A 13,259-nucleotide genomic window follows, 5' to 3' on the forward strand; every position below is an offset into this window, starting at 1 on the left:
TCTTTTATCTTGCCCTTTATTCTTTGACTTCCTTAATAATTAAAAGAAATCTCTTTTAAATTCTTGTATTATTTCACTTTTTGGTCGTATCACCTAGTAGACCTCAGCTTCAGCTTGCCTGGCATCTTTTTTTTCCATGCTTTTTTTTTTTTTTTTTTTTTTTTTTGGTACTGGGGATCGAACTCAGGTCCTTGTGCTTGCGAGGCAGGTGGCAGAACCACTGAGCTAAATCCCTGGCCCTTCCATGCGTTTTTGACCTGTCTCCTCTCCCTGTACTCACTGAGGTCCTGCCATGAAGGCCTTTCCTCTCCATTGCCAAGTATGTATCCACTTACGTTCCCTCTGCCTGGAACCAGTGCCTGCAGCTTGTCATATGGTTGCCTGTTTTCCAGTCTTAGCTGAGAAACTCTTCAAACTCTCCTCTTCAAGTGTCCATTGTGTAGATTGCCCTTCATAACACATACTCCATTCAGTAATTATTTTATACAGTGTGTTTATTTACTTGCTTATTTAAAAAAATTTCTTAGTCTCTTCCAATAGTTTCCTCTCCAGTACTGAGTACAGTACCTCATAAAGAATATTCCCTCAATAAATAACTATCAAATAATGAATAGATGAATCATAATATTGCTAAAAAAGCCAGGCTGTGTACAAACTTATATTTGGCTTAAGTAAATAACAACTGGGATATTTCTGTTATGAATCGAAGTATTTTTGTGTGTCAAAGACAAAAATAAAGGTAGCCTTGAGGATTACACTTAACTGGAATGTAGATTATATGGTAAGAAATTATCTGTATTAAATCATTTGGCTATATAAACTTGTTAAAATACTTTAATACCGTATTAATTCAAAGTTCCATTGAAACTCAATTTGAGGATCATCATCTATTTATTTATTTAAATAAATTTTATTTTATCCCATTCCCCCATCAACCCCCCTCCCCTCCCTATGTACAAAAGCTTTGTTTTGAGGATCATAATTTAAAATATTTATATACAAAGTGTCTGATTGTATTACCTATAATTAAGATAATATGGATATAAGTTTTTTAATAACTCACCTGATTGACATTTTCTCTTATGGTTTATTATTGTTGCCTTTAAATTTTTATTTTTACCCTTTTTGTGTCAACATTGTCAGCTCTCTCCACTTTGTCCATTTCTGTAATCCTTAAGAAATTGCTTTTTCATGGCCCTTATGGAACTTGAAATGTCTTTATTAATTAATTTCTTTATTGGTCCTGAGGATCGAACTCACTTGCAAGGCAGGTGGTGGAACCACTGAGCTAAATCCCCAGCACTCATTTATTTATTTTTGAGACAAAGTCTTGCTATATAGTCCAGGCTGGCCTTGAACTCATTGTGTAGCACAGACTGGCCTTTAACTTGTGGTGATCCTCCTGCCTCAGCCTCTGCTGTGCTGGGATTACAGGTGTGTACCACTGTGCCTGGCTTTATGAATTTATTTAACCTTGTTATATCTCAATCCAGTAATAAAGAAGCAGTAAATATGTCTACTTATTTCATGTTAGGGGTAAGAATATAATATCCTGAGTGAATATTTTTGCATTTATTTGTTTTTGCTTGTACTTACTACCACACAATCTATCAGTTCATAAATGGCTTGCAAACTTTGCCAACAAAAATAGAACTAGGACTGTACTCTTATTTTACACTACACAAGTAATCAAGAAAAACTAAAGTCCTAGCTAATTTCTGTTTTTTCCCCTTTCTTTCCTTAGGACATTTAGTGTAGAAAGAAGTTAGATGATTTGAGAAGAGGCATTTGGGGGAACCAGGTTGTGGTCATAAATCTTTTTTCCCCTTAGTGCTGGGGATTGAACTCGGGGCCTTGTGCATGCTAGGCCATAGTGATACATCTTGTTAAAGAACTTACACTCAAAGTCTACCAGTCCTCATTGAAGAAAAATAGCTTTTAATGAGTTGTTCTCCTCACCATTCTTAGTTTAAATAGTGTGAACCTTTGAGATTCAAGCATGTTTAAACTTGGAAAACAAATAGTATTTGGAGAAGGCACAAATAAAAATTATAAAATGGCCCAAACATTCTTTCAGTATTGAATTAGTTTATTGAACCCTGGACCTTATAAACTAACTCAAAGTGCTAAACCTTCCAAACATTATTTCATACAGAAAACACTGGACTTGCCAGATGTGATGGCACATGGCTGTAATCCCAGCATTTGGGAGGCTGAGGCAGGAGGATTGCTGTGAGTCTGAGAGCAGCCTAGAATACATAGTGAATTCAAGGCCAGTCAGAACTATACAGTGAGACCCTGTCTCAGAAGAAAAGACTGGTCTTTATATATGCCTTTTTGAAAGACATTACCTTGTAGTTGTCAGCAGGTGGTCTTTGTGTACACAGTTACAACCCCTAGTTCAAAGTGAAGCTCTTGAAGGATATCAGGTATATTCTGGGTGATATGGCCATAGAGGAGGTGAAGCTCTTCAAAAGGATGCAGTAGCTGGATGTGGTGATACCTATAATCCCAACACTCTGAGAAACTGAGGCAGCAGAGTCACAAATTCAAGCCCAGTGTGGGCAACTCAGTGTTTTAGTGAGACCTTTTCTCAAAAATTAAAAGGGGCTTGGCATGGTGCCACACTTTTTTTTTGGTACTAGGAATCGAACTCGGCACCTTGTGCTTGCGAGGCAGGCGGCGGAACCACTGAGCTAAATCCCTGGCCCCAGTGCCACACACTTTTAATCCCAGAATTCTGAGAAGCTGAGGTAGGAGGGTCGTAAATTAGAGCTCAGCCTTGGCTACTTAGTAACTTGGCATCTCAAAATTAAAAATAAAAGGGGTGGGGATGCAGCTCAGGCAGTGCAAAGGCATTGGTTTCAATCCTCAGTAATACAAAAAAGAAAAACCAATGTCTTCCCTCTATCCTTTTCAACCTACCTATCCCAAAACACACACACACACAAATGTCACACATACTCGTATTGCACACACAGACACACTGTTTTTTACACAAATGGTAATATATGATACATTGTTCAGGACCATCTTTTTCTCACTTAAGGTTTTTTTTGGAGCTGCTATGTATCAATATATGAAGAGTCTCAAAAATTTTTATACCTGAACCGTAATTATTTAACTGAACCCCTATTGATTAGTATTAGATTGTTGTTAGTCTTTTATAAACAATACTGCAGTGAATAAATACACTTTTCCAGTGTGTATCGTCATAGGATAAATTGTTAAAGGGCAAGAGCACTTGTACTTTTGATAGGTGATGTCCGGGTGTCCTCCATAGAAGTTGTGCTGTTGATATTACCAATGATATTACCAATATCAACTTCACTTCAGGAACTTCACCCATCTGATGAAATTGTAGTTTCTTAGTGTAGTGTCAGTGTTCATGCATAGTCTTATTATGAACAGTGGTAAGTATTATTTCATATTTTAGATGCATTTTCATTTCCTGTGAACCTTCTGTTTATAACTGTTGCCCACATCTCTTTCTTTCTTTTTCTCTTTTTAATTTTTGAGACAGGGTCTCACTATGTAGCCCAGGCTAACCTTTCCTCTTGCCTCAGCCCCCCAACTGCTGGGATTATAGCCATGTGCTACCATGCCCTGCACGGTTTTGTTCATATTTCTATAGCATTGTTGATATGTTTCACACCGATTTATGAAAGATTATTGTATATTAGTATTAACCCTTGATCTGTGTTGAGTTGTAAAAATTTCTCCCATTTTATTCTCTATACTATATTTTAATTTCTGTTACTATTACTTTTCTAAGTTTAAAATTTTCCTAGCTATTCTTATTATTCCATGTGAACTTGAATTTCAACTTGGGAAGAATTGAAAGCTCAGCGATCATTATCATCATGGTCTTTAATTTATCCTATAATGCTTTTTTCTTTTTAAAAAATTTTGATTATTAGACTTGCAGTAGACCTTGTTAGTATAATCTGAAAATCACATACTGTACAAATTACTAGTCGCTGAAAGAGATGACAGATCATTATGATCAACCCTGGGCTTTTCTTATTTGATAAAGAATTGTGTGTTGGTCTTCATCCTTTTCAAATGAGAAGATACTGAGGAAAAAATGAAGAAAGATGCAAAGATTGTACTGTTCTGATAATAATTCCATGTATTTTCTAATAAGTAACATAAATTTGCATATAGTTCCCTTTAAGTTTCTAAAGTATTTTGAGGCCTTTACATATTAGAACGTTTTAAGGGCTGGGGATATAGCTCAGTGGTGCCGCCGCCTGCCTCACAAGTGCAAGGTCCTGAGTTCGATCCCCGGTACCAAAAAACAAAACAAAACAGAACATTCTAATACTGCATATAGTACAAATATATTTTTTTATTTTTCAGTGAAAATCTTAACTGTCTTAATTTCAGGGTGGCTTATGGTGTTTTGGAGGAAATGGACTTCCTTATGCTGAAAGTTTTGGAGAAGTTCCTTCAGCTACAGTGGAAATGTTTTGTTTAGAAGCCATAGTAAAACATTCTGAGGTAATTTGCACATTGAACTTGTGGATTACTTTGGATGGTTACATTGAAAAAAAAATGTATAGGTTATTTCATGCAAGGGAAATAACTCTCCTTTATTATAAAAGGTTAAAGAAAAGTTTTTCACTTTTTTTCATTTATTTTTAAATTTCTGCTTTTCTTCATTTGTTAGAATTGATAATCATGATTTAACTCCAATACACAAGCTTCATTTTTGCTAAGTATTTCTAAAAATTCTTACTTCCATATAAAGCATCTTATTGCTTAAATATAGCATTCACTTTTGAATTGTTCTGTCTTCTATTATCTTTCTGAGATCATTTTTGCACATATTACCAGATAGTTAATTTCCATTAAAACATCTGCCAAAGATGTGGAAGATAGGGAAAAAGAAATATTGGGTGACTATATACCATTGGTGGTGAGCATATGGCACTCCTAGTGCGTCAAGCTTTTTGAATCATTGAAAGCTCTAAAAGTTTTGCCATCGCTGCTATATACATTTGAATTATAACTATAGCATACAGCAATGATTTTTAAATTTTTTGGCATTATGGAATGTTTTCTGTTGTGATCAGAAATTTAAAAAAAGAATAAAGCAACAAGCCTGTTGCAGAAATGTAATCCATAAACATCACTCAAGAATCATGTTTAAAAATGCATGTTTCCTGCTCATCTCTGACAGTTTGAACTGGCATGGAATCCAGGAATTTGCATTTGTAGCAGGGATCTCGGGTAAGGTTGGTACAAGTGGTCCCCTCAAATCAGCAGAAACACCATCTGAACTCTCTATTTAATTTTGGAAATGATTAGACATGGTTTAAAAGCATGGTGCTTTCTAGCTATTTCTCATTCCCACCCATGGAATGAGGTACTAGCTATGAAGTGGAGTGAATATAGGATTGTAGGAGGGATGTGGGAAGACAGTCCATGTGATGTGACTTCTGAGTGCTTCTGAAGGAATGAATGTATTTGGAGCAGAAAGCACAGTGCATGGCATTAATCTTTCCAGAAACCTTTCAGATTAGCAGAGTGCACTTGGTGTATATCTAAAAGGCATACTTTGTAGTGCACTTAAAATGTGATAAAATTTAACAGACATTTAGAAGATGAAATTTGTCATATATACATGACATTGTGTCATGTCAGTGCGTAAAACTCATGCTACAAAGAGACAAGACTGCCTAGTGATATCAGGCAGTTTATAATGACTTGGTCAATTCTGGTACCTTAATACACATATTTTCTTTTTTTTCTTTTATCTCTTTTCTCCATTAAGAATTCAAGTCCCGGGGCCGGGGATTTAGCTCAGTGGTTCTGCTGCCTGCCTCACAAGTGCGAGGTCCCAAGTTTGGTCCCCCATACCCCCCCAAAAAAATAGAATTCAAGTCCCCCTGGCAAGTACAAGGTCCTGAGTTTGATTCCCAGTACCAGGAAAAAAAAAGAATTCAAGGCCCTTTTCAAGTCCCTCCTGAGTTTTAGGCCAGCCTCGTTGTGGGCATGGTGAAGGGTAGAGTGTAGGATTACAGATGTCATTTGTCTGATCACTGTGAGTCCTTGTTTGTGGAAGCAAAATCTACCTGGTTGCACAGTGGACTATTTCCTGTTATCAGGTGGCAGATTTCTCAAGATTGGAAAACCATTTTAAGGTAGTTTTAAGCTAAATTATTATGATAAGTTGAGACAATTTAAAACATTTTTTTAATATTATATTTTTGAGACTGGTCTTGCTGAATTGCAAAGTCACCCAGGCTAGGCTTGAATTTGTGATCCTTCTGCTTCAGTCTCCCGGACTGTTGGGATTACAGAAGTGCAGTACTTCCTCGACCTGCACAGCGTAGGGTCCGAAGCTGGGGAGAGCAGTGGGAGATGAAAAAAATTGTAGAATAGCAAGAAAGAAAGATACATACCAAGATTAAGCTTTATAGCTGGGACCAGGTGGGACCATAGCCTGATGAGCTAATTGCAGCCTGGTGTCCAGTGTGCTCTTTATTTATAGTGTAGGAAGGCGGGGTAACTAGTGCCACGTGGCCCACGTCACGGCTGGACATGATTATCTTGTGATCAGGGCATGCGCAGAAAAGGAACAGTGATACACAATGTAACTGTCTCCTAGGTCTGTGCCATCCAGGATCTACAGTCTACTCTCTATAATCTATGGAGGAGAAAGGGAGTAGGGACTAGGTGAAAGACCATCTTCAGGGTCAGCCTGCGGCACATTACCATGTCCAGTTTGAAAATTTTTAATATTTTTTCTTTTTCATCTTATTTTTATTAAGCACTGCATAGCACACTAACCTGCATGCTATATAATGTACTGCTTAGCCTTCCAGCAGGGTTAGAACTGAGTTATTTTTTTCATCAGTCAGGAAACTGCTTCCATAATCAGTGTTCTCCAAACCCTTTAACACATAGTAAAGATTAACTCCAGAGATGGCCTATCTCTTTCTGTCAAATTCCACAGATATGGAAAATGGGCAGCCCTTTTCTCCTTGCTCCTGTTAGTGAAGTTGTGGATGTGCACAGTGACCTCTCTGGGAAGAAGCAGGCATTTGCCCATGATGACAAATCCAGGGAGAATCTCAAACCATATCTCAGCATGGTTACCTAGACCAAAACCCTCCTGTAATCTTAAGGGTGACTGGGCTTTGGTCTTGAAACAGTTTTTTTAATAGTGACAAACCAAGAGCTAAGCACAATAAGAATACAAATTTTAGAAGTCCTGGTGAAATATGCTTTCTTGGAAGTTCTTCAAAGATTTTGAAATATTCCCCGCATAGATAGGGATATACTTATTTATTTAAGTAAGTTGAAAAAAGAATTTTGAGTAGTCTGCCTGTCTGTTCTAGAGCAGGAGCCACCTGACCATCCCCATAAGCATGCTGTGTCTTCTTGTATAGTCAATTGTGCGACATAAAGCAAGCTTTCATTAATTTATTGTGCTAGATATCCATACATTGTGATAACATTGAAGCAAATGGAGGCTTGCAACTACTTCAGAGACTGTACCAACTTCACAAGGACTACCCTAAAGTTCAGAGAAATATAATGCGTGTCATTGGAAATATGGCTTTGAATGAACATCTTCATTCTGCTATAGTCCGCTCAGGTAACAACTTTATTATATACTGAGTATTTTTTTATCCTGTCCTTTGCTTTACCACTGCCACTTTTCATGATACATTTATTTTTCAGTAGACTTGAGGCTTTGCTTAGAAATACTATTGTCCTTAGAGCATGTTATTTTGGTAGGGGCAGGAATTATTTGAGACTACAGATTTTCCACAACTAAGGAAGTCAGTGTGTGACACTCACAGAAGAGCAGGATTTGCCATGCTGACCATCTGATTATTTATATAATTTTTAATATGATTTGGCATAGGCCAAAAAGAGGCCCAGTGTACAATTAGTTTATTTTCCCCTTTGCAACTAATAAACCATTGGAGGGGAGATACTTAAGACCAGGTAAATATCTTTTGTTTTTTTTTCAGGCAAATATCTTATTTCTCAAACTCTAAAAATTCCTGGCTGATCCACCCTTGACTTTAAGGGTTGTGAAATGATTTCCCAACTCTGGCTTATGTTCTGCATTTGTTTTTCAGCATTTGGCATTCTAGTAGAAGCAAGAGCCCTCCTTCCCTCTATCTCTTCTACTTCCTTTTTTCTGTCTGTCTTCCTTTCTCCCTCCTTCCCTCTGTTGGTATGGACACATGACTTTCTATTCATAATGGCTCATAATTTGTTGCTGTGCTTAATAATTTGTCAAATTCTCTCAGGTTTGACTAGTGGGAGCCTCAACAGACTTGTCCCTGTGTCCTTGTGATATGCACACATCATTTTGGGGGGACATTTTTACTTTCTGGTATAATGAGATGTTTTGGGCTCATTTCTCTGAGGAACCCTATTTCCTTTTAGTGGAGAATGATTATTGGAGTCCAAGATCTAGATGATGGAAATGCTTATGGTTCCTGGGGTGTCTTTCAATAGAGCAAGATAAGATAGACAGACACATAGACACAAAAAAGTATACACATACCTGGATATATTAATTCTTATATATGTATTAGGAACTATAAATACTTGAGTATTTTTAGACCAACAGAAGATTTAATCTTTTTTTTTTTTTTTGGTACTAGGGATCGAACTCGGGTCCTTGTGCTTGCACAGCAGACAGCAAAACCACTGAGCTAAATCCCTGGCCCCTAGAAGATTTAATCTTGATAAAATCTAGTTCAAGGTTTAGCAACCTTTATATAAAGGACCAAGTAGTAAATATGTTAGACTTCGCGAACTAAATATGGCCTCAGTTGCATATTTCTTCAATTTTTTTTACAACTTTTTAAAAATATAAAAACTGTTCCTTATTATTTCCTTCCTTCTGCTTATTGTGAGTTTAATTTGTTGTTTTCATAGCTTAAGGTAAAAACTTAGATCATAGTTGTAACCTTTCTATTTTTAATTGTATCTTGCCATTTATCAAACCACCCATTCCTTTGCTCAGGAATCTGAAATTTGGGTCAGGTTCTGTGAGGAAGGCCCGCATCTGCCTCATGCATGTAACCAAGGGCAGCACAGCTGTGGGGTAGGGGACACACAGAAATGATAGCTTACTCACATAGCTTTTGGGTTGCTACTGGCTATCATCTGGGAGGTACCAGCCTGAAAGCTGGTGGCGGGGGGGGGGGGGGCACTGGCTCCTTTTCCATATGGCCTAGGCTCCCTTGAAGCATGATGGGCTGTTTCAAGAGCAAAAGCCAGATATATGTTCTTTTATCCTATATAACCTATGTTGGGAAGAATTTCTACCCTAGTCTATTGATTGGAAGGTAGTTGCTAAGACTAGCCCATAACACCTGTAATCCCAGCACTTGGGAGGCTTGAGGCAAGAGGAGCACTGAGAATTCGAGGCCAGCCTGGGCTACCTAGTGGGTTCAAAGCCAGTCTGAAGTACATAGCGAGACCTTGTCTCAAAAAACAAAATAGGGGCCAGGAATTTAGCTCAGTGGCTCTGGCTCCTGCCTCGCAAGTGCAAGGACCCGAGTTTGATCCCTGGTACCAAAAAAAAGCACAAAATGTTTGCCAGGGATTTAGCTCGGTGGTTCTGCTGCCTGCCTTGCAAGTGCAAGGACCTGAGTTCAATCCCCGGCACCAAAAAAAAAAAAAAAAAAAAAAAAAAAAAAGACCCATATTCAAGGAGGGGATTTTTAGATTCATCACTTCATGATGAGAATATTGTCAAAAATGTGAAGATATGTTTTAAAATCAGTATGGATATTTTCTCACGCTGCACTTAAAGCTTTCAGTTTCTCTTTCAGTTTGCTCTAGATGTATCATTCAACTTTTGGATGTATTTTAATTATTCAGTTTGAAATATTTTTACATTTCCCTTGTGATTTTTCCTCCCTCCCTTTTGTGTGTGTGTGTTTGTGATTACAAATACGGTTTCTAGCAATCATACATCTTGGATTTCTAAGTTAATTCTGTGTATTCAAAGAAGATTTCAGTCTTTAGAAATTTACTGAGACTTAATGTGATGGCCCACTATATTTTCTGTCTTGATGAATGTTCTGTGTGCTCTTTAAAAGAATGAGTATTCTGCAGTTGTTGGGTGACATGTTCCATACATAACAAAAAAAGTTAATTGGTAGCATAGCTAACAGTCTTCTATAGATCGTTACTGAATTTTGTCAGTTCTGTCAGTTATTGAGGAATGTGCTAAATTCTCCAGCTATGATTATGGGTTTGTTTTTCTGTTTAGTGCTGTCAGCTTTCTCTTCCAGGTGAATTGTACATTTTTCCCTATGATTGTATAATTTGTTTGAATTGACAAAGTTGGGTGTATTTGTGGTATACAGATGTTTTGAAATATGTATTCATTGTGAGATGGATAAATTGAGCAAATTAATGTCTGCACTACCTCACATACTTTTTGTGGTGGGAACACTTAAAATTTATTGTCTCGGCAATTTTCACAAATACAAGACATTGTTATTAACTATAGTCACCATGTTGTTTTTATTTATTTATTTATTTTTTTCTTTCTTTTTTGTTTTTGGTACCGAGGATTGAACTTGGAGCCTTGCACTTTCGAGGCAGGAGGCGAAACCACTGAGCTAAATCCCCGGCCTTTATAGTCACCATGTTGAATAGTAGAGATCTTGAACTTACTCCTCCAGCCTATCTGAAGTTTTTTTTTTTGGTACTGGGGATCGAACTCGGGTCCTTGTGCTTGCAAGGCAGGTGGCAGAACCACTGAGCTAAATCCCAGACCCCTATCTGAAGTTTTTATACTTTGACCGACAAGTACACACACACACATATATGCATATGCATGCATGTACCCTCTTGCCTTTCAGTTTTTTGTGTTTTTTTTTTTTTTTTGGTACCAGGGAACAAACTCGGGACCTTTTGCTTGTGAGGCAGTCGGTGGAACCACTGAGCTAAATCCCGGCCCCATTGTTTTTATTATATAACATTTCTGTCTCTGGTAATACTCTTTCATGTAAGTCTGCTTTGTGTCTGTTGTTTTAAAAGCCACACTGGTTTTTTATTATGCTTGCTGTTTGCATCACATACTGTACATTTTATCTTTTCCCCTTCTTTTTTGGTACCTGGGATCAAACTCTGGACCTTGTGCTTGCAAGGCAGGCATGGTACCACAGAGCTAAATCTCCGGCCCCTCCCCTTCTTTTTTTTGAGGCAAGGTTTCACTGTGTAGTCTACACTGATCTTGAACTTGTGATTCTCCTGCCTCAGCCTCCTCAGTGTTGGGATTACAGGTATACACCACCATACCCAGCTTCTTTTCCTCTTTTTTTTTCTTTCACTTTTCTGTGACTTTAAACAAAAGGGAGGGGTGGGGATGGGAAGTAAAAAGGATCAAGATGTGATATGTATATGTACTAATTCCCTGCAATGAATGCATTTATTATATATCATAAACATATACTAATAATAAGGGAAAATTAATTAAAAAGTGGGTTTTTATAAACAGCATATTGGATATAATTGGGTATTTCTTTTAGATTAAGTTTTTTTTTGGTACCGGGGATCAAATTCAGGACCTTGTACTTTCGAGGCAGGCGACGGAACCACTGAGCTAAATCCCTGGCCCTAGATTCAGTTTTAAAGTCTCTTCCTTTTAATCAGTGTTTGTATCTTTATCTCTAATGTAATTATTGACATTGATTATGTCTGTCATTTTGCTCTTTGCTTTCTGTTACCTCTGTAGTTTGGTCTTTTCTCTTTCTTGATTTTTAAAAATTGAATATATTTTACATTTTGTTCTTTCTCCTCTTTCTTTTTCTTTCTTTCTTTTTTTTTTGGTACTGGGCATTGAACTCGGGTCCTTGCGCTTGCACAGCAGGCGGCAAAACCACTGAGCTAAATCCCCAGCCCTCTTTTTTTTTTTTTTTTTTTTTTTTAATGTTACCAGGAATTGAACTCAGTATCTTTTCTTATAAGGCAGGTGCAGTGCCACTGAGCTAAATCCCCAGCTCTTTCATATTTTTATACAGTGTGTGTGTATGTATTTTTTAAAAAGTTAGATCCTTAACTGTATCTTTGAATTAATCTCATACCGTTTCATATAATGTGAGATCCTTACAACACTGCAGTTCATATCCCTGACAAAATGTGTTACAGAGCTTGTGATCCATTGTAACTGTTTTTGTTTGAACAGTTGTTAGTCCATTTTATGCTTTTACAACAAAATATCTGAGGCTGGATAATTTATAAAGGGCAGAAATTTTATTTCACACACTCCTGGAGGCTGAGAAGTCCAAGAACAAGATGTCTGGTTAGGGCTTTCTTGATGTGTCATCACGTGATAGAAGTCAGCAGGAGAAGCCAGCGAATAGTCTAATGCTGCATGAAGCCCTCTTCAGGAAGCCCTGAATTCCACATGTGAGAGAGGAGCCTTTATGCCCTATTTATCTCTTAAAGCCTTCACCTCTTAATACTGTCACACTGCCAACACCTGAATTTCAGAGAGGACACATTCAAATCATAGCAAATGTTATGGCTTGTGTCTAGATGTTCCCCCAAAGCCTCATGTAGTCATAGGGGTGGTTTTTCAGAGGTAGCTGGATCTAGGGTGTGTGGTGCTGAGATTTAAGTGTGTGATGGGATTAAGGGTGTGTTATTATTAAATCAGTCCACTGATTGGTTTGGCATAGTCCTGGGTGTGGATAATGGGAAGGCATAGTTCTGGGTGTGGGTGGCACCACCCAAAGGATGGGTATCCTGTAAGGGATAAATGGAAGAGGCAGGTGGCGGCTGCTGTTTCCTCAATACTTTGCTGCTTTCTGCCCGCCATAAACTATTTCTCCTCTGCGGTGTCCCTCTGCCATGCCACCCTGCATTGGAGCCAGCCAACTATGAACTGAAACTTCTACAAACTGTGAGCCAAAATAAACCTTTCCTCCTTTAACATTGAGTGTCAGACTTTTTTTTTTGGTACTGGGGATCGAATTCGGGTCCTTGCGCTTGCGCAGAGTCAGATGTTTTCTATCAGCAATGAGGAAAGTAACCAAGACAGCAATGATCAAGTGACATTTAAAGGATATTAGAAAAAGTCTTTTATTAACTTAATGTTTATTATCTTCAGTGCTCTTCCTTTTTTGTATATTTAAATTTACATCTGATATAATTTCCCTTAATCCTTGTATAATGGGTCTGCTGGAAATAAATTCTCTCAACTTTCATTTTTGAAAATGTGCTTATTTTGATTTTATTTTGTATTCAAGGAAAGACATAAG

General features: G+C 37.6%; 2 protein-coding genes across 6 annotated transcripts in view; one reads left to right on the forward strand and one right to left on the reverse strand.

Annotated features, from left to right (window-relative positions):
• Positions 1 to 13,259, forward strand: part of Serac1 (serine active site containing 1) — an 83,004-nt gene that overhangs the window by 29,434 nt on the left and 40,311 nt on the right. For all 5 annotated transcript variants that reach the window (XR_002386858.2, XR_015444009.1, XM_004856829.3 and 2 more), the window contains 2 exons: positions 4,390 to 4,503; positions 7,447 to 7,609. Coding sequence is in view for 3 of the 5 variants with exons in the window: in XM_004856829.3 (XP_004856886.1) it covers positions 4,390 to 4,503; positions 7,447 to 7,609 (277 nt within the window). In the remaining 2 variants the exon portion in view is untranslated. The remainder of the gene's footprint in view (positions 1 to 4,389; positions 4,504 to 7,446; positions 7,610 to 13,259) is intronic.
• LOC106010407 (NADH dehydrogenase [ubiquinone] 1 alpha subcomplex subunit 1) lies at positions 6,514 to 7,381 on the reverse strand. The gene is given in 3 exon segments (XM_021238029.2): positions 6,514 to 6,937; positions 6,940 to 7,153; positions 7,367 to 7,381. Coding segments are annotated over 3 exon segments (345 nt in total). The 3' UTR covers positions 6,514 to 6,821.

The sequence above is a fragment of the Heterocephalus glaber genome, unplaced genomic scaffold, assembly GCF_053883595.1.
Source record: "Heterocephalus glaber isolate CG9 unplaced genomic scaffold, H.glaber_assembly_v1.0 deba00001592, whole genome shotgun sequence".
Lineage (NCBI taxonomy): Eukaryota > Metazoa > Chordata > Mammalia > Rodentia > Bathyergidae > Heterocephalus > Heterocephalus glaber.